Source organism: Parasteatoda tepidariorum, chromosome 8, assembly GCF_043381705.1.
Source record: "Parasteatoda tepidariorum isolate YZ-2023 chromosome 8, CAS_Ptep_4.0, whole genome shotgun sequence".
In the NCBI taxonomy this organism is placed as follows: domain Eukaryota; kingdom Metazoa; phylum Arthropoda; class Arachnida; order Araneae; family Theridiidae; genus Parasteatoda; species Parasteatoda tepidariorum.
In genome coordinates this window covers 67,632,983-67,655,008 of record NC_092211.1, presented here as the reverse complement: position 1 = coordinate 67,655,008, position 22,026 = coordinate 67,632,983, and the positions used below count along the sequence as shown (strand labels likewise).

Genomic DNA, 22,026 nt, shown 5'->3' with positions numbered 1-22,026 from the left:
ATATATCACTGCTGTAAAATTTCTCACTAATTATTGATATTCATTACATTGGTCACATCAACACTCATTTTGTATGGTGGTTTCTAAAAAAATTTTATTAAACTTTTTTTAATGCCAACACTCATTTTATATGGTGGTTTCAAAAAACTTTTTTTAATGCCAACTCAATGCATGGTGGTTTTTAAAATAAATTTTATTAAACTTTTTTTAATGCCAACACTCATGTTGTATGGTGATTTTTTAAATAACTTTTATTAAACTTTTTTTAATGCCAACACTCATTTTGAATGGTAATTTTTAAATAACTTTTATTAAACTTTTTTTAACGCCAACACTCATTTTGAATAGTGGTTTTTTTAAATAACTTTTATTAAATTTTTTTTAATGCCAACACTCATTTTGAATGGTGGTTTTTTAAATAACTTTTATTAAACTTTTTTTAATGCCGACACTCATTTTGATTGATGGTTTTTTGAATAACTTTTATAATACTTTTATTAATGTCAACACTCATTTTGTATGGTGGTTTTTCAAATAACTTTTATTAAACTTTTTTTAATGCCGACACTCATTTTGATTGATGGTTTTTAAATAATTTTAACTGACTTGGTGGAAGATTAAAGTTGGTAGAAAATCATAATTATAAATAATTTGTCTCACTAATTATCGATGTTTATTACATTGGTTACGTCAGAATTTATTTTTATGATACAAAACCATCAATTTCAACAGACTTAACGTAAAAATAAATAGTTTAAAATTGGGACAAAGTCATGATTATTAATGTGTCTCAGTAATTAATAATATTCAATACACTGGATACGTCAACACTCATTTTATTTAGTGGTTTTTAAATAATTTTAAAGAAACTTGGTGCAAAAATAAACAATTTAAATTTCGTGTAAAACCATAATTATCGATATTCATTACATTGGTCACGTTAACACTCTTTTTATATGGGGGTTTTCAAATAACTTTAACAGACTTGGTGTAAAATTAAATAATTTGCAGTTGGTCTAAAACTATAATAATAAATAATTTGTTTCACTAATTATCGGTTTATTACATTAGTTACGTCAACATTTATTTTGCATGATGCAAAAACCATCAACTTTAAAAGACTTGATGTAAAAATAAATAGTTTGAAATTGGGACTAAGTCATGATTATTTTTTTGGTTCACTATTTATCAATATTCTATACACTGGTTATGTCAATACTTATTTTGCTTGGCAGATTTAAATAACTTTAACATACTTGTTACAAAAATATTGTGATTATTTACTATAATTATTTGTGGTTGTTTGTTTTACTAATTATTGATATTAATCTTTTTAATTGTGTCAATTCTCTTTTTATGTAATGGTTTAAAACAGAAAAAGGTAATAAATAATTTCAACACATTGGGTGCAAAACCATATTTAAAACTAACTTGTTTTCCTAATTATTGATATTCATACTATTGATTCATAACAGGCATGTGAATCAGTGACCAAATATTTTTTGAGAGGGTTAACAAACAAACATTGCACATTTCTTTTGTTAAATGGTTTTATAAGCAGACGTAAATTTTTTTAAAAACATACTTAGAGCAAAACCAAAATAATTAATAATTTGCCTCACTAATTATCGATATCCATTTGTTGGTTCTGCCAACAGTCATTTTGCATGATGATTTTAAAATGACTTAAACACATTTGATGCAAAAATAAATAATTTAAAGTTGGTGCAAAACCATGATTCTTTATAATTTGTTTTGCTTATTGTCCAATTTTATCACCAACTTTTATCACCGATTATAAAATCATATTTTATTGTTAATTTTATCAAAATCATTATCAAAGCTCTTTGGTAAAAATTAAGGAATATTATGGTGTTCCCATAGGGCCAGAAACTCTGTAAAGTTTATCTTATTTTGATAGCTTTGACAATAATTTTTTCTCAGTTCTGGTACTTTATCAGCCAGGTGATCCCTCCTTACCTCCGAAGCCATGATTAAAATCATGGCTACGCAGCGTCACATTAAACTGAAGGAATATCAACATTTATCATGATAAAAATACAAAATTTTACTATATTTACGGAATTTTAATTCATATTATAAAGCAATATTTTATGGTTTATTTTAACAAAACCATTACCAAAGCGATTCGGTGAAAATTACCGTGCATTTTGGTGTTTCGAAAGAGCCAGAAACACGGTAAATTTTACCATATTCTGGTAGTTTAGATAATATTTTTTTTCGATGTGTTTTAATATCGGGTGAATATTTTTAACTAACACGGCAGGAATTTTTTTCTTGTTGACTATCTTTTCCATTGCTGTTTTCAGATTCCTTTATAAATGAACTAAACTTTCGCTTGGGATTTGTTAAAAGCATAAACAAAGGGTAAGTAGAATCAAAATTTTTTAAATTTCTTATTAATCTTGCAACCTGGCAAGTTTTTTGCTTATTTCCGAAAAAGAGCATAGGAAAAAGTTAAAATTGAAAATAAAATTTGTTTTATTAGGAAGAAATTAAATGGATAGGACAAAGAACGGAAAACATGGAAATGAAAATTTAAAACCTTTTTACAAATTTTGGACTCAAAATTGAAATAAACAATAATTTTTCCTCCAAATCTCAAATGCAAACTGTCTAAATAAATACTATCAGGAGTGAAAGGTAAATTCACCTTTATTTTTTATCTAATATTGGAAAATCACTTTTATTGATAACGAAAATTAATATCGAATAATCCCAGCTGTGAGAAATCATAACAAAGTTATGAAAATACAATTGAGAAAACGTATTAGTTTACATTTTTTCTTAAGCTTCTCTTTAATGCAAAAAGACATTTTTAATGTAATTATTAATTAAGTTATTATTTAGAAATATTCCAAACATTTTAAATTTACAAAATATTTTAAGCTTATTCAAATATTCAACTAAGGACAAATTTACTATGTTCAATAAATTTTATAACAAATGAGCTGCATAGTTCTACATAGTCGAAAAATTAAAAATAATTATTACCCGGGGTTACTAATTCCAATAACTCAGATAAATGATACAAATAATCAAATTTCTAATTGTGAAAAAAATAATCAAAGCTTTTAGACAAAACATTTAAAGTATTCAAATTTATGGATAGGTGATTATTTTATTCCTTTTCAATCCTAAATGCTATAAGTTATAGAATAAACGAGCTACATCGTTCTGAATTGAACAAAATGTAAAAAATAATTATCACCCGGTGTTACTAATTCCGATAATTACAGGTTTTACAGTTCATATCACAATTTCACTCGTTGAATAAAGATAATTGCTCGTGTGAGTCACTTTTACTACTTAAAGGGGCAAAAAAGAATATTTGGCCCTTTCCTAATTATTGTTTCCCATTATTAATAACCAAATGAAAAATGAGCAAACGATACACAAGCTCATTGGGAGTGGTATTTAAAGGTCAACTAATTCCAAGATTTTTTTTCCGTTTTAATATATATATTTTTTATTCTTTTTCGGATTGGCCTTCCTCCAAAAGACGGTCCAAGCAGGTTTAACGCATTTTCTTCCGCTTTGGGTAAAAAGATGATGGAAATTTCTTATACCTACTCTGTCACGTTGCCAAAACGCATTTCCGTAACTCTTAAGATACGCAGACGATTTTATTCTGCTTTCTTATTACAATAATAAGTAACACCGCAGCATTATAAGTGTGCTTCTTCCAATTTAGTTGGTTCTATATATAGGACATACTAGTAAGACCAGACAAGTCAAAAGTTTTTATAAAGGATAATATGTGTTTATGGGATTGTAAATTCTCACTTGAATTTTAAGTGCTTGGGATTTGTTTTTTTTTCTTCTCTCATTTGTAGCCCTTGTTAATTTGAATTCTACTAAATAAAATAAAATGCATTTCATTTTAACGTCTTAAAAATTAACATTACAAATATCTTTTGCCGCCAAAATCTGAAATGCATATTTTATGTAGATTCTGACAAAATGAAATTATAACTCTGAGAAAAAAACAATGAGGTCAAGAGTGTAAGAATATAGCAATATTTACTATGTTTCTGGCTCTATGGTAACATCAAAAAGTACTGTAATTTTTACTGAATGGCTTTGATTAAGAGTTTAAAATTGCAAAAAAATGTTATTTTAAAATACGTGTTGAAATGTGATAGAATTTGGTAATTTTATCATTATACTTTTAAGCATGGCATCAAAACCATTTATTCAGTTGAATTAACCATTCAGTTTTGCACGTTTACCGATATGGTTGGTTTAAATACCGTATATTTTAGTTACATTACCAGAATTATGTTTTTTTAAGGGAATTGTCTTTACCATACACTGCGTTAATTTTATCAGAATTTTTTTCCTTGTTTTTAGTTCAAGTTTCTAATTTTCTATTGTAACATCATTTCAATTAATTTTTGCATAAGGACTTAATTATAAAAATATTAGTTTTTGCAACGCACGTTAAAGTTCTAATGTAATGTGGATCAAATTTTATGATGGCAATGATTTAGAAATTTTTTTATATTTATAGCAAGAAAGATTCATGAAATCTTCATATAAAATTATTTATTACTTAATTTTTTAAATCATCACTTTATTTGGTTTTTTTAATAAGAATTGTTGATAATCTAAAATTCACATTAACCAATTTTTCATACAAAAATTGAAATATAAAAGCATGAAAAACTTTTACATTTATCATAAATAATGTAATCACGTTCAGATTTAAATGTTTTCGTTTTTCGTGAACATATTTTTAAAATCACACATTTTTTGGAAGTTTGTTAAATTTAGTGATTAAATAATAAAAAATGTTTTTTAAATTTATTTAAAATCCTATTTTTTACAATTTATGTCCTCATTACTAAATCTTTTTTTTCTGACAAAAAATTTGATGTTTTTCAGCAAGCAAAAATTAATAACAATCCATTAACTACACTATTTTTTACAAGTTGTTAATTTCTTCAGTCGAGCGACATGGATAATCCAATTTGAGTTGCATGAAAACATCCGTTTAATGTAAAAACTAATAATAATAATAAATTATTAAAAATAATAGTAAATTAATAATAATAATAATAAATTAATGATAATAATAAATTAATGATAATGATTATAATAAATTCATAATAATAATAATTAATTGATAATAATAATGAATTAAAAATAATAATGAATTAATAATAAAAAATAATTAAATAATATATTAATAATAAATTAATAAAAAAAATAATTAAATAATATATTAATAATAAATTAATAATAAATTAACAATAATTAATAATCAAGATACCTGAGAAATCTAATCAGTATGCGAATCAAATTTGATTAAAATTAATTTTTATTCAATAATTAATAGTTAGGAAAATAATTTAAGCGATGAATTCTTTAAGAATAAATATGTTTTGCCAGTTTTTTGTTGTTTTTATTTTGTTTTTAACCAAATGATTTTTAAGAGAAAACTTAGTAAAACCTTTTGGATATAAAAAGGAAATGAAATTAAAATGTTCTTTGAATCGTGCATTTTTTAACTTTTAAGAGGCTAAAAAACTTAAAAAAAAAAAACATTTTTAACAGACAGGCAATGTGTTTATTTACGAACTTTAAAAACTAAAACCAAAAAAAGAAAAGAAAAAGAAAACAATAAATGACATTGAACAAACAATCAACAAATTGTACCCATAATAACTGTCACTTTGTCAACTGGAAGGGTTGGACGTGCGTAAGAGGTTATTAAAATTATCTTTGTTTTGCTATTGGGTTTCTTGCATCAACTCTAAGTCATGATTAAAAAAAATAAATTAAAAAACTCAAGAGCACTAAGTAAGTGTGAACAATAAAAGAAATATTCAACTAAGAATGCGAGAATTATGCTTAGTTTTATATGTCCACTTTTCACAACTTTAGCCTTTGAATGCATAATACAAATCACAAAGGGAAGTTAAATGCTCTCTTTATCGCGATAGATTCAAAAAAGTAAGATGAAACCAGTTAAGTTTGCAAGGGAGTGTATACAAATGTAAATATTCTGTTTCCAGTTCTTTCGTCTGGTTAGATATTGCATTAGCAAAGGAGAAATCCCTCACGGAGAAAATAATTCTGGTAATATTTCCGAACTTATATTTATGGTAAGTGAAAAAAAATCTGGTTAATAAAACGAAAATATACCGTTTGTTTCGTAATTTTTCCGTCCATATGGTACCGGTTTATCAGAGATTCCAGTTTTCAAAATTAGTTCTTATTACCACACATTTAGTAAAAAATACAAAACTGTAAAGTAAGTTTAACTGAATAAATGTTTTTTTTTCCGCCATGCTCTAAAGTATTATGATAAAATAACTAATTTTTGTCAGATTTGCCAAATTCTAACACACATTATAAAAGCATACTTAGTTGCTAATTTTCACAAAATCATTACCAAAGCAAATCGGTATAAATCGACGATCGTTATGGTGTTTCCATAGAGTCACAAACACGGTAAATGTACCATATTCTGGTAATTTTAACTATATTTTTTCTTTCTCAGTGAGTTATGTTTCATTTTATCTTTCACGTCACGCAATTGATATGAAGTGGTAAATATTCATCTGCATACACTCGTAATTTTGAACTCACCGCGGAAGACAAACGGATTCTTGTACAATGTATCAGGACAAATTCATCTTCTTTGAAGCTATTTTCGGCTTAATGTTATAAATATGTATCGTCTTGTACCATATCCCTCAAATTTGTTTCAACCTTAATACGAAGTCAAAATATCTATATTAGAGAGATTTTACATAGCGTTTGACAATCATAACGCTAACGTTATACTCAACCGATTAGCGTTGATGTGATTTGTAGTGAAATTTCGCTTCTGTGCTGTGAAGAACAAATACCATTAGCGGAAAATCGTAGTGCTGTGCGAAATCTTTCCATTATCATGCAAATTAATGCTTCGTAAATTTGGTTAAACTATACTGTATTTCAAACTGAATGAAAACAAGGGATAATTTAAAGCCTGATTAAAGTTCTAGTAAGTTTAGTTTATATTATGGTACAATGTTAAACCGAATTTTCTGAGCGTTTTTCATGAAGTAGCATTTTTTTATAGATTGATAAGAAATACAAAAGACTCCATTGTTCGACAATATTTGAAACATAACACGAGCTAAAATTAGCTGTAACTAATAATATTTCCGTCAAACCATATTACAGTACAAATTAATCATCATTAATTTTTATAATACAGTATTAGGATTCTAACTTGAACGGAAAGACTGCACAATTTAAGACCTTATTGAAGTTATAGCAAATTTGCAAACAGTGATGAATGAAATTATTGCTCTGTCGACTAAACTAAACTGGAACCATGTTTCCAGATTGTGGATAATCCGATACTTTGAAGGTCGAAAACCCTGATCAGCCAAAAAGAGATACATTTATCCAGAGAAAGTACGTTTTTGTGTCTGATTTCGTAGCTATAGCTTAATTTAATTTGCAACTTTGAAGTCAACCCTTTAATAAGTCAGTGGATAAAGGCACTATCCAAGTGAAGGACTGGGATTCGTTCCTCAGAGATGGCTTGAAGCCTACTCACCTTCAGATCGATGGTTACTAGCTTGTCTGGGAAATGAAGGTGGCTTGTTCGCAATGCTGCCCACATTATGACAATCATGCCTTTGATTGCGAAATTATGGAGCCTTACCACCATAATCCTCTTAGCTCACAACGGGCTGCCTTAGAAATGCTTTGTTAGTTTAAAACCTACCGTTAAGCTCCAGACATGGGATGTTGTAAAAATTATCTTTTCATAGTATCTCAAAGTTTAACTAAACATAACAAAAAATATGTACTTAACATGAAATACAAAATTAATGAATTACCTACGTTCTAGCTTATTCGAAGAACAAAGTTTGAAAACAATTTGTTTCGCAATTGCGATCAACAAATTTAAACTAGTTTAATATATTCTGAAGTTTATTTTTAGGAAAACGAACAAAGCAATTTTTTTGCTATTAATATTTTAATTTTATTAATAAATATAGGTTGTATCATTGTATACTTGTATTTAAGAGAAACATAAAAAAAAATATTGAAACTCTTTTCAAAAAAAGCAAGCTTGTAAATGTATTTATTCATAAAATGATTAAGCTGAATGGAAATTTTCCTTACTTGCTACATATGCAGATTATATATTTTTGCGCATGTTTAAGAAATAAAAAGGCTTACCGAAAATAATAAAACAAAATAATGAGCGTAGAAATCATTTCAATATTCTAGTTATTACTTATTCATGAGTACTTTCAACTATAGTTTTTTTGTAATTCGAAATCCTTGCTTGTAGTAAAATGTAATATTTATTGTTTATTCAAACATAAAATTGTTGTATATACGGATATTTGTTAACAAAAAAAAACATTAAAAAAAATTATTAATTTTTCTTCATAAAACTTTTATATCCAATTTTTTTGTTACATTATTTTTATATCACATAATTCTACCACATTAATTCGGTTTAAAAACGCTGAATTTCTTTTGTTTTCAAAAATACTTTGAAAATAAAATATTTTTGTGGATGAGAATTAAAAACGTCATTCCATCCCAAAAGCTATAAAATAAAATTACACGTTGCAATTTTCTAAAGAAGAGCTGAAATAAAATATAAAAAAATAAAATGCACCTAAATCATTCCACCTGTTTGTTCCACGCTGAATCGTCTGCTTTTATTTGCTCACAGTACATGATGCCAGCTGTGTTGCTCATTTCTGAGAAATTGTGTCGCCGAGGAAGCGAAACAGAGTCAAACATAGAATTTTGCTTCGATTTTTCGATAATTATTAAATATTCTAATTCTGTCTGATTCACACTAGCTCGCAAGGTTAATTTGATCAGGCTTCACTCGACGTTTCACCCATTCCCGCGTCAAGAAAATATTCTTTTTCCGATCAGCTGAAAAAAGAACGAAATCGGAAAGGACATCCGATGAGGTAACCGAATCTGGAAATCAAAAAATTCCGCATCACTCAGAAGCAAGTAAATATGAGAACAGTGCCCCAAGAACAAGTGATCCACGTGACCCATCGTCTGTAGTCCGGCGAGTTTGTTTTAGTTGTTTGTTTTCTTTCCACGTTGAGAGCTACTTGTGGAATTCGCACTGCCTTCAGTTCCCTTGCACTAATCGCGATCGACACTGGCTGGACTAATATTCCGCCTTAAATATGGATAAGCTTTTCGCGTCCCTTAAAGGGGCGATCAAAATAAAATACATAGAAATCGACAATCATGCTTTTAGACTTCATTATCGAGTAACGCTGCCTATTTTGATAGCTTTCAGCTTGTTGGTCACCAGTCGCCAATATATTGGTGATCCTATTTCATGCATATCAAAGGATGACATTCCTACAAGAGTGCTGGACACTTACTGTTGGATACATTCGACATTTAGTGTAGATACAGCTTGGGATAAGGAGGTAGGTCTGGAAATTCCTTATCCTGGTGTTGATAAATATACCCCCGGAGAGACAAGGACTTACCATGCATATTACCAGTGGGTATGCTTTGTTTTGTTTCTACAAGCCATCTTTTTTTATGTCCCCCGCTATTTCTGGAAATGCATGGAATCTGGAAGGATTAAAGCGATGATTCTCGATTTGAATAATCCTGTTTTAGGTGCTGATAAAAAGGAAAGCAACATGAAGCTGCTTGTGGATTATGTTGTGGCGACGTTTAACCGCAATGAAAACTACATTGCTTTGTACTCTCTCGCTGAAGCTCTTAACGTCATCAATGTCATTGGGCAGATGTATTTGATGGACACATTCCTCGGTGGAACTTTTTCAACTTATGGTTCAGATGTTGTTAAATTTAGTGACTGGGATTGGGCTGTGCGCTATGATCCGATGATAAGAGTTTTCCCGAGGTTGTCCAAATGTACCTTCCACAGGTACGGTTCATCTGGAGATGTCCAGAAGCACGATGCTATGTGCATCCTCCCAATTAATATAATCAATGAAAAGATTTACGTTTTCCTCTGGTTTTGGTACGTGGTGCTTGCTGTGGTCTCTTGCATAGCTCTCGTTTACAGATTTCTGCTCTACATGTCCTATGAAGCTCGCTTCAAGACATTAAAACCAAGAGCAGGATTGGCTAAGGATGAGCACATCGAAATCGTGCTAAGGAAATGTAAATTCGGAGATTGGTTTATCATTTATTTGCTGGCGAAAAATTTACATTCCCTTCATTTCAAAGATTTTATGTCTGAATTATCGAGAAGAATTGATGGTAAACATTTCAACGATATAGCTGAAGCCTAATATATACTATTTTTTCTATATTATTTTCATTTGCAATTGGTGTTAGAGTGTCTTGTGTAGGTTCTGGATAATTTGTTCGTCATTCATGGATATTTTTATATTTCATAATTTGAGTGCCTGTGTAAGTATGATATGTGTTCATTTCCATTATTTTATTTTGTATCAGTGTGCAAACATAAGTATCGTATATCAAATTTTAGAATTCATAAATCCAGTTATTGTTTTTTATTGAGAATATTATAAAAATTCAATTTCTTTTATAATAAAATGTTTACGGAAAAAATACTGATTCAAATTTAATCAACAAAATTATTAAATGAATAAACTGAAACTCATTTTTTCTAAATTAATTATTCTTGTCGTTTGATAAGCATATTAATTCATATTCAATTAATATACATTAAGTCATTAATATAAATTAATAAACAAATATATATATTATTAATTAATACACATATTATTAATTAATATGTATTATATCAAACTGGGTGGATTTTATTACCCGCCTATTTCGTTATCGTATTTATGGTGTCATGTTCTCCATGTTAAATTTAAAAGCTATAATTTTTCAAATATTTTGCTTGATTAATCGTTTTTTTAAAAAAATTGCATTATATTAACCATTTGCATTATTTTAACTGATGTTTTCGTTTAATATTCAGTTTAAATATTGAAAAATTCAAGATCAATTTATCAAGAGCGTTAGTAATAAATTTTAATATTTCCATCATAGAATTTTAATTTCTCATTTAATTATAATGTTCATTAGTTGTTTTTTGGTTATTAAAATTTTGATTCACGCTGTTAAAAGTATCTTTAATACATAACTTGATACCGAAACTATACATTACACTGTGTATTAATGGATATAAAGGAACTATTTACTAGTACATAAGCCTCTATGTTTTGTTAACACACGTAAACGCTAACACACGTTAATAATACATAAGTTATTGAACGAGAAAACTTTCATTACATAAACTATTATGTTTTCGTAAATATTTTATTAACACTCCAATTTAAGCAATTTAAACTCCTATTAATCATCCTTAATTATGTAATAATATTAAACATGCTAACCAATTTATCATATTAGCATTAATTTATTTAATATATTCTGGTGTTACTAAAAATATTTTGAACTGATATTTTCGTTTATCAATCAGTTTAAACATTGAAGAATTCAACTTTAATTTGCACAATTTTATCTTGCCAAAATATCTAGTAAAAAATTTTGGTTTTTTAAAATCTAGAATAGTATTTTAATATCTCATTTTTGAATTATAATATTCAGTTTTTGTTTTTTGGTTATAAAAATTGTGATTCATGCTGTTTGAAGTTTCTTTCATACATAACTTGATACTGAAAACTTTGCATTATATTTCTGTAATAATGAATATAAAGAAACCATCTACTGACGCCAAGTTGTCTATAGTTCGCTATAAAGTTAACACACGTTAATATGACATAAATTATTGTAGAGAAAACGTTGCATTATAAAAATTATTATTTTATCTTGAATATTTTATTAACACTTTAATTTAAGCTTTTTTAAATCTTATCACTCATCATCCTAAGCTATGTTATTCATTTGAAGCACAATTAATTTATTTTTAATTGTATAATGTGATAATTAATTTTCAATAAAATAAATGTTATGCTTTTGCTTTGACAAAAGTGTAAATATATTTTTCTGTACTTGCTATTTTCGTATATTTTTTCAAAGAAAAATTATTTTAGATTTTATTAAACAGAACTGAATTTATAAATTGTAAATATGGCTATCAATATCAATGTTTTGTTGATTTAAGAAAGCTTTTACTAAAACAATATTGTAACTTATGTTGGATATTAAACACTTTTTGTTCAGTGATGAGGAAAGTGATATCATTGTTACAGAAAATTTTGAATATCATACATATTTCTATGTGTTCAAATAAAGGTCATAATTTTGCTAAACCGTTTATTTTTGTTATGTTATTGTTGTAAAAAATAAATTGTATGTATAAAATAAATGAATATAAATTGTAAAATATCAAAATCTGCTCACTTCAGCATTATACTTTCTTTTAGAAAATGAACTGTTCCCTCTTCTAAAAAATAATATTTTTAAGCACAACTATTTTACTTTCCTGTCTTTTTCTGCTGCAATAATGCTGCGATGGTTAAACTTAAATTATAAACTCTTAAAAGTAAATTAAATCAAAGAGAATAAATTAAATGACAACTGTTAATTGCAAATATTCAATACTTTTATGAAAGATTTCTTTTTTAAGCGTACGTTAATCACTATTTAACAAAATCACAAAAGAAAAATTTAATTATATAATACGTTGTCACGTAAAAATAAAAAGGTTCAATTACTTTTTATACAATGGTCGTTTTATGAATATATAAAAAAAATTATAGAAATCTTTTTGTAGTGATCTTTCGACTAATAAATTCCAAAATGAGTATCAATTTTATTGAAATTTATAATGATATTTTAAGTCTTATAGTAATATTCCGCTTTAAATATGGANATATATATATATAAATATTACATTGCCCAGGGTTTGACAACTTAAGAATAACCATATTGTTTAATATCCAAAAGTGTTTGAAAGTACCCTATTTTATTTTATAAGTTTAAAAAAAAACGATTCCAAGAATCTGTCTCTTACAGAATCGTTTTCTGAAACAATTATTCTTTTTTACACTATTACACTATAAGGTATTGTAAAGGCATTTTTCGGATAGGCTAACAATTTATCAATGTATTAGAACATTCTTTTTACTATATACACTGTAAAAATTTTGGTTTGTTGTTTCCACTATTTTCAGAGTCGAGGTAATCCAAATACATTAAAAAGTGTAATAACTGTGGTTGTCGTGCAAAAAATTATGCAAAATTAAGAAAATAACAATTGTTTGAAATAATTAGTCCGAATATATTACTTAAATGCGCTTTATTTCAACGAAATATTTTTGCAACGAAACCATTTAGGTGATTCTAGTGCGCATGAACAGACTATAAAACTATAACAGAGAAAAAATAATAAAAACTGTTATACATGTACTGCGAAAATTTTTTATTTGCGTCAACACCAAAAATTGTGGCAACTCTACAGCAATTTTTTTACAGTCTACTTTATACAAAATATAAAAGTTAAATTAGTGGAGTTCGTTAATATTACCATATAAAAAAGTGAAAGCATCTATACAACATAATTAATAAATTTTTAATTGAAAATAATAAGGATTATTAAATTTTGACACATGACTATTACTTTTCCTATTTTTATCATATTTTCATACTTTATTAAGTGATGTATTTATTTGAACTTTAATTTAATTAAAAGTCTTCTTGATATCTTTTATCATTAGTTCTATTACATTTCTCATTGATAAATAACTATTATCAAATAGTACAACTTTTGCTTTCGAAAATAATGTTTACCAAACATGTTTATAAAATCAGAATAACATATGAAAAAAAATTATTTTATGTATTACTTGATTAAAAAAATGCCATTTCAATACGGTGTTTTGGGGGTAATCTAGAACTACGCAACACCATGAATTCCATAAATTGTTATTCAATTCCCTTAAAGAGCTTTTATTTTATTTATCTCAATTAATTGATTTTATTTCAGTCTAAAGAACATATTACTTTCAAACATGTTTTCTTACGTTTTAAAAAATATGCTTTTTTCTTCGAAACTTTTTTTCAAAGAATCTCCATCTGTTTTAACACACACAGTGAAGAATAATCATTTTTTTCTTTCTATTGATTGTTTATTAGAAGAAAATCATTATCAAAATAATGGTGAATTTGATATTTTTTGGTTGTGTTTGTTCTAATTGTAACAACTTTTTATTAAATAACTTGAAAAATACGAAATTGTAAGATTTTTTTTATTTGAACCGTTTTTCAATAATAAAAAAGGAGTTCCTATTTTTAGAAAATTACTAATTCATCTTCTATTTTTGACAGTACTGCATATGTTTGCTTTATATAAACCAAAACAAAAAAAACATATTATGAATTAAAAAAACATGCATAAAAGTCTGGGTTTAAAATTATAATATTTTAACAGTTTTTTCTATAGATATTCTGGGATTTTCAATACATTATTTAAAAAAATCTAATATAAATTTAGAATTTTCAATAACGTCAAAAATTAATATAGCAAAGAAAAACCTTTATTTAAATAAGAAGTTTTAAGTTGACAAAAGTTGTTACTGTAGTCACATGTTAACCAAAAAATATAGACAAATTGAAAAATATTGAGATCTCTCTGAAACTGCATAAAAACTTATCTTACGCATTTACATAATAATTATTGAAAATTGAAAATATACGCATGATCTAATGGAAATTAAGGTTTTTATAAAGATTTCGGATATAATGTAATATTTCAAATCATGAACTTTTCTTACCGTGACTTTATATTCTAACATTCATATTTCTGAACTGATGCCTTTACAAATTTTAAAAATATATTTAATCAAAATTTTTTTAAAAATTTGATCTCATATTTTTTTAAAAAAACTACAATTGAAATTTTTGACAAAAAATGAAAGTTTAGCAACCCAGACTAAATTTTGGAAAGAAATATAATTCCGGAAAGCCTAAATATTTTTCAAGTTAGTTGAATATGGGACCAACTTTTTAAAAAAGTTTTTTTCGCATTATAAATATGTTGTATTTCTGTACCAAGAATCTCTCATGTTTATTAAATTAGAGGGCAGCTCAAATATAACACTATCAGATTTTTGTTTGGCCCATTTAATATTAAAATATATTTATTTTAGTTTTGATTTAATTATCTGTTTTTAAACATAATGTTGTTTTTTCTTCTAAATTTCCGTAGTAATAATAATATTCAAATAATTATTTTTCATGTTATTTTTCTATTTTTGTTTCGATCTCCTTTTGCGGTGCAATGGGCTTCTATAGCCTCAGCCATTGGAAATAAATAAATAATAATAATAATACAGCTACATTCTTCTAGTAACAATCTTTCAATCACTCCTTTATATTTTTAACTACCTAATTGATTGCTTCTAAGTACAATACAATTCATTAAAATAATAAAGGTGTATTCTTTTTGTAATCTCACTAAATTTTTTATTCAGGGCATAATTTTATTAATCAAAATTTTATTATAGTTTATAATTCATTTATAGCTTGAAATGTTAATTCATTTTCTTTAAATACACGATAATAATTTATCGTTTGATTCTATGATCCAAGAACATGAATGGGAATTTATTAGGCGACAAAACTTTCAATCACTTATTTGTAGTATTAATTCTCTAAAAAACTGTTTTTAAGTTTAGTGTAGTTTTTACTTTTAAAATAAAAATTGGAGATTCATTTATTTTGAAACAATACTTTCTGTCACTAATTTGTAGTTTAAGTAAGCTCACTTTCTTTTTAAATATAGTGCAGCCTTTGCTTTTAGAATGCTAACTTTCTAATGCATATCTTTATTCTTTAAGTAAGAATTTTTTAATCATTTATGTATAACATAAATAACCAAATTTAAATATAACATTGATTCTTAAATCTAAAAAAAATAAAGACGCATTGTGTTGGCAACATTTCTTCCAACCACTTTTTTGTATTATAAATGATCTAAAAAACTATTTTTAAATATAACGTAGCTTCTAAAATGCTAACTTTTAAATGTAAAACTTCATTATTTGGAAGAAACTTTTCAATCATCCGTTTAAAGTGTAAATAACCAATTTTAAATGTAATGTAGTTTTTGCTTCTAAATTCCAAAACCAAAGACGCATTCTGTGTCAAGAAATATTACTAACACGTAGTGCATTATGAATAACTTAATAATTTAAAAACTGTTTTTTAAATATTGTAATGTAATTTTTTTTCTTCAAAAATGCAAACTAATAGAGCTTTATTCTTTCATCAACAAATCATTTATCATTCCTACATGGTATTAATGGTCGTATTTCATTTCTAAAATACAAAATTATTGAAACCCATATATTTGGTTCAACAAATATTTTATTTAATAATAAACCTTCCAATCACTTATTTTTATTTTATGAATANATAATCCTGTTTTAGGTGCTGATAAAAAGGAAAGCAACATGAAGCTGCTTGTGGATTATGTTGTCGCGACGTTTAACCGCAATGAAAACTACATTGCTTTGTACTCTCTCGCTGAAGCTCTTAACGTCATCAATGTCATTGGGCAGATGTATTTGATGGACACATTCCTCGGTGGAACTTTTTCAACTTATGGCTCTGATGTTGTTAAATTTAGTGACTGGGATTGGGCTGTGCGCTATGATCCGATGATAAGAGTTTTCCCGAGGTTGTCCAAATGTACCTTCCACAGGTACGGTTCATCTGGAGATGTCCAGAAGCACGATGCTATGTGCATCCTCCCAATTAATATAATCAATGAAAAGATTTACGTTTTCCTCTGGTTTTGGTACGTGGTGCTTGCTGTGGTCTCTTGCATAGCTCTCGTCTACAGATTTCTGCTCTACATGTCCTATGAAGCTCGCTTCAAGACATTAAAACCAAGAGCAGGATTGGCTAAGGATGAGCACATCGAAATCGTGCTAAGGAAATGTAAATTCGGAGATTGGTTTATCATTTATTTGCTGGCGAAAAATTTACATTCCCTTCATTTCAAAGATTTTATGTCAGAATTATCGAGAAGAATTGATGGTAAACATTTTAACGATATAGCTGAAGCCTAATATATGCTATTGTTTTCTATATTGTTTTCATTTGCAATTGGTGTTAGAGTGTTTTGTGTAGGTTCTGGATAATTTGTTCGTCATTCATGGATATTTTTATATTTCATAATTTGAGTGCATGTGTAAGTATTATATGTGTTCATTTTCATTATTTTATTTTGTGTCAGTGTGCAAACATAAGTACTGAATATTGAACTTTAAAATTCATAAATCCAGTTATTTTTTTTCCTTATGAATATTATTATTAATCAGTTTCTCATATAGTAAAATGTTTACGGAAATAATACTAACTGATTCAACTTTAATCAACAAAATTATTAAATGAATAAACTGCATCTCACTTATTTTAAATTAATTATTCTTGTCATTTAATACTCATTTTCTTTAATAACCAATTAATATATATTAAGCTATTAATGTAAATTAATAATTCACAACAAAGTTCTTTTTAACACATCTTAACACAAAGTTAACACATCTTAATAATACATAAGTAATTTAACAAGAAAATTTTACATTACATAAACTATTATGTTTTCTTAAATATTTTATTAACACTCTAATTTAAACAATTTTAACTCTTATTAATCATTATTGCTAACTAATTTATCATATTAGCATAATTTCATTAATATATTTTAGTGTTGCTAAAAATATTTTGAACTGATATTTTCGTTTATCTATCTGCTTAAACATTGAAGAATTCAAGTTTAATTTGCACAATTTTATCTTGCCAAAATATCTGGGGGAATTTTACTATCCCATAATCCAGAATAGTATTTTACTTTCTCATATTTGAATTATAATATTAATTTGTTGTTTTTTGGTTATAAAAATTTCGATTCATGCTATTTAAAGTTTCTTTCATACATATTTTTCTGTCTATAGTTCACTACAAAGTTAACGCACGTTAATAAGTCATAAATTATTATAGAGAAAATTTTGCTTTATATAGATTATTATGTTATCTGAAATATTTTATTAACACTTTAATTTTGGCTTTTTAAACCCTATCATTCATCCTACACTATGTCATTCATTTGAAGCACAATTAGTTTTTTTTTAATTGTTTAATGTGATAATCAATTTTCAATAAAAAAAAAGTTATGCTTTTGCTTTGACAAAAGTGTAAATATATTTTTCTGTACTTGCTATTTTTGTATACTTTTTTAAAGAAAAATTATTTTAGATTTTATTAAACGGAACTGAATTTATAAATCAGAAGTATGGCTATTAATAATAATATTTTGTTGATTTAAGTAAGCTTTTACTAAAACAATATTGTAACTTACGTTGGATATTAGACACTTTATGTTCAGTGATAAAGAAAGTGATATCATTGTTACAGAAAATTTTGACTATCATACATATTTCTATGTGTTCAAATAAAGGTCATAATTTTGCTAAACCGTTTACTTTTGTTATGTTATTATTGTAAAAAATAAATTGTATGTATAAAATAAGTGAATATAAATTGTAAAATATCAAACTCTACTCACTTTAGCATTATACCTTCTTTTAGAAAACGATCTGTTCCCTCTTCAAAAGAAAATAATATTTTTAACCACCGCTATTTTATTTTCCTGACTATTTCTACAGCAATACTGCAGCGTTGGTTAAACTTAAATTATAAACTCTTAAAAGTAAATTAAATCAAAGAGTATAAATTGAATGACAACTATTAATTCCAAATATTCAATACTTTAATGAAAGATTTCTTTTTTAAGCGTACGTTAGTCACTATTCAGCAAAATCACAAAAGAAAAATTTATTTAATATAATACGTTGTCTCGTTAAAATAAAAATGTTCAATTTTTTTTCATACAATAGTCGTTTTATGAATATATTAAAAAAATTATAGGAATTCTTTTTGTAATGATCTCTCGACTAATAAATTTCAGAATGAGTATCAACTTTATTAAAATTTATAATGATATTTTAAGTCTTATAGGGAACTTTAGTTTATTAAATACGTACTCTAATGTATTATTTAAAGTGAAATGACTAGTTTGTTTGTTTAAAACAAATATTCAGTTCTTTACTACTTAAAGTAATTACCACTTTAAGTCATTATTTTAAATAAATTCTGCATTGTTGGAATTTTTACGTTTCTAAAACACATATGTATTTAAGAAAATTTAGTACTCGCATAATATTTCCTAGTTCTAATATTAATATATATAAGAACCATATTGTTTAATATCCAAAATTGTTTGAAAGTACCCTATTTCATTTTATAAGTTTAAATTGAAGTTTAGCAAAACGATTCCTAGAGAATCTGTCTCTTACAGAATCGTTTTCTAAAACAAATATTCTTTTTTACGCTATAAGGTATTGTAAAGGCATTTTTCGGATTGGCTAACAATTTATCAATGTATTAAAACATCTTTTTTACCATATACACTGTAAAAATTTTGGTTTGTTGTTTCCACCATTTTCATCGAGGTAATCCAAATACATTACAAAGTGTAATAACTGTGGTTATAGTGCAAAAAATTATGTAAAATTGACAAAATAATAATTGTTTGAAAGAATTAGTGCGAATATATCACTTTAAGTACGCTTTATTTCAACGAAATATTTTTGCAACGAAACCATTTAATTGATTCTAATGCACATGAAAATATGTGTTGTCAAATAAACAAACAAACGATAAATAAATAAATTAAACTATAACTGTGAAAAAGTAAATAAAAAAATTACTACATGCACTGCAAACAAATTTTATTTACCTCAACACCAAAAATGGTGGCAACTATACAGCAAATTTTTTTTGCAGTCTACTTTATACAAATTATAAAAGTAGAATTAGTAGAGTCCGTTAATATTATCATATAAGAAAGTGAAAACAGCTATGCTGTATAAGTAATAGATTTTTACTTGAAAATAATAAGGATTATTAAATTTTAACACATAACTATTATTTTTCATATTTTTATTATCTTTTTTTAAGTGATGTATTTATTTGAACTTTAATTCAATTAAAAGTCTTCTTGTTATCTTTTATCATTAGTTTTATTAAAGTTCTCATTGATAAATAATTATTATTAAATAATACAATTTTTACTTTCGAACGTAACGTTTACCGAACATGTTTATAGAAATCAGAATAACATTTGACATTTTTTTTTATTTTTAAGTACTACTTAATTAAAAAAAATCCTATTTTAATACGATTTTTTTAATCTAGGACTACGGGACACGATGAATTCAGGTATAATGATATTTAATTCACTCAAAAAGGTTTTTTTATATTTATCTCAATTAATTGATTTTATTCAGTCTAAAGACAAAATTATTTTCCTACATGTTTTCGTACACTTTAAAAAAATATGCTTTTTTCTTCGAAATTTTCTTTCTAAGAATATTTATTTTTCATTAAACAATATATTGAATAAATCTCCATCTGTTTTAACATACACAGTGAGGAATAAATTTTTTTAATGTTTTTTCTATTGATTATTTATCAGAAGAAAATCATTATCAAACTAATAATGAATTTGATTTTTTTTTGTTTTCGTTTCGTTCAAATTGTAAAACTTTTTCATTAAATTACTTGAAAAATACAAAATTTTTAGATTTTTTTTCTTTGAACTGTTTTAAATAATAAAAAAAGTTGAAAATTACTAATGCTTCTTCTATTATTGAAAATACTGCATATGTTTGCTTTATATAAACAAAAAAAAATAATCAGAAAAAGCATGTATAAAAGTCTAGGTTTAAAATTATAACATTTTAACAATTTTCCATAGATATTCTGGGATTTTCAATACATTATTTAAAAAATATAATATAAATTCAGAATAACGACAAAAATTAATATAACCACGAAAAACCGTTCTTTAAACAAGTAGTTTTAAGTTGACAAAAGTCACTACTGTAGTCACAAGTTTACCAAAAAAATATATAGACAAATTGAAAAGATTGAAATCTCCCAGAAACTGCACAAAAACTGATCTAACGCATTTACATAATAATTATTGAAAATATTAGTATGTGCTATTGGAAATGTGTTATTGGAAATGTATTCGAATCTGATAACATTATATCCGAAATCTTTATTAAAAACTCCATTTCAAATAACACATGTTTATATTAGTCCTAGATTTAAAAAAAAGCGTATTAAAATAGGTTTTTTTTAAATTAAGTAATACATAAAAAAATTTTTTTTTCAAATGTTATTCTGATTTCTATAAACATGTTTGGTAAACATTACTTTCGAAAGTAAAAATTGTATTATTTAATAATAATTATTTATCAATGAGAACTTTAATAAAACTAATGATTAAAGATAACAAGAAGACTTTTAATTGAATTAAACTTTAAATAAATACATCACTTAATAAAAGATAATAAAAATATGAAAAATAATAGCTATGTGTCAAAATTTAATAATCCTTATTATTTAAAAAAAAATTTTTCTTCTTTTATGTTATTTTTCTATTCTTGTTTCGATCGCCTTTTGTGGTGCAATGGTCTTCTATAACCTCAGTTATTGGAAATAAATAAATAAATAAATAATAACAATAATACAGCTACATTCTTCTAATAACAATCTTTCAATCACTCATTTATATTTTTAATTACCTAATTAATTGCTTCTAAGTACAATGCAATTCATTAAAATAATAAAGGTGTATTCTTTTCGTAACCTCAGTCGATTTTTCATTCAGGGCATAATTTTATTAATCAAAATTATATTATCGTTTATAATTCATTTATAGCTTAAATTATTAATTAATTTACTTTAAATACACGATAATAATTTATCGTTTGATTCTATAATCCAAGAACATAAATGTGAATTTATTAGGTGACAAATCTTTCAATCACTTATTTGTAGTATTAATTACCTAAAAAACTGTTTTTAAATATAGTGTAGTTTTTATTTTTAAAATAAAAATTGGAGATTCATTTATTTTGAAACAAATCTTTGAATCACTAATTTGTAGTATAAGTAATCTTACATTTTTTTTAATATAGTGTAGCTTTCGCTTTTAGAATG

The 22,026-nt window shown here is 25.7% G+C and overlaps 3 protein-coding genes across 3 annotated transcripts in view; 2 read left to right on the top strand and 1 right to left on the bottom strand.

Moving 5' to 3' along the window:
* LOC107443610 (uncharacterized) overlaps positions 1-22,026 on the bottom strand; it is a 217,288-nt gene that overhangs the window by 109,920 nt on the left and 85,342 nt on the right. The gene's annotated exons all lie outside the window — the stretch shown is intronic.
* On the top strand, positions 8,713-12,262 carry LOC107443608 (innexin inx2-like). The gene has a single exon (XM_016057532.4). The coding sequence runs from the start codon at positions 9,204-9,206 to the stop codon at positions 10,296-10,298; it is 1,095 nt and encodes a 364-aa protein (XP_015913018.1). The 5' UTR covers positions 8,713-9,203; the 3' UTR covers positions 10,299-12,262.
* LOC139426214 (innexin inx2-like) lies at positions 16,369-17,232 on the top strand. The gene has a single exon (XM_071184158.1). It carries the CDS (start codon positions 16,401-16,403, stop codon positions 17,019-17,021), a length of 621 nt encoding a protein of 206 aa, XP_071040259.1. The 5' UTR covers positions 16,369-16,400; the 3' UTR covers positions 17,022-17,232.

Coding starts and splice junctions, on each gene's coding strand:
- LOC107443608 (XM_016057532.4), top strand. CDS start 9,204: ATGGATAAGCTTTTCGCGTCCCTTAAAGGGGCGATCAAAATAAAATAC.
- LOC139426214 (XM_071184158.1), top strand. CDS start 16,401: ATGAAGCTGCTTGTGGATTATGTTGTCGCGACGTTTAACCGCAATGAA.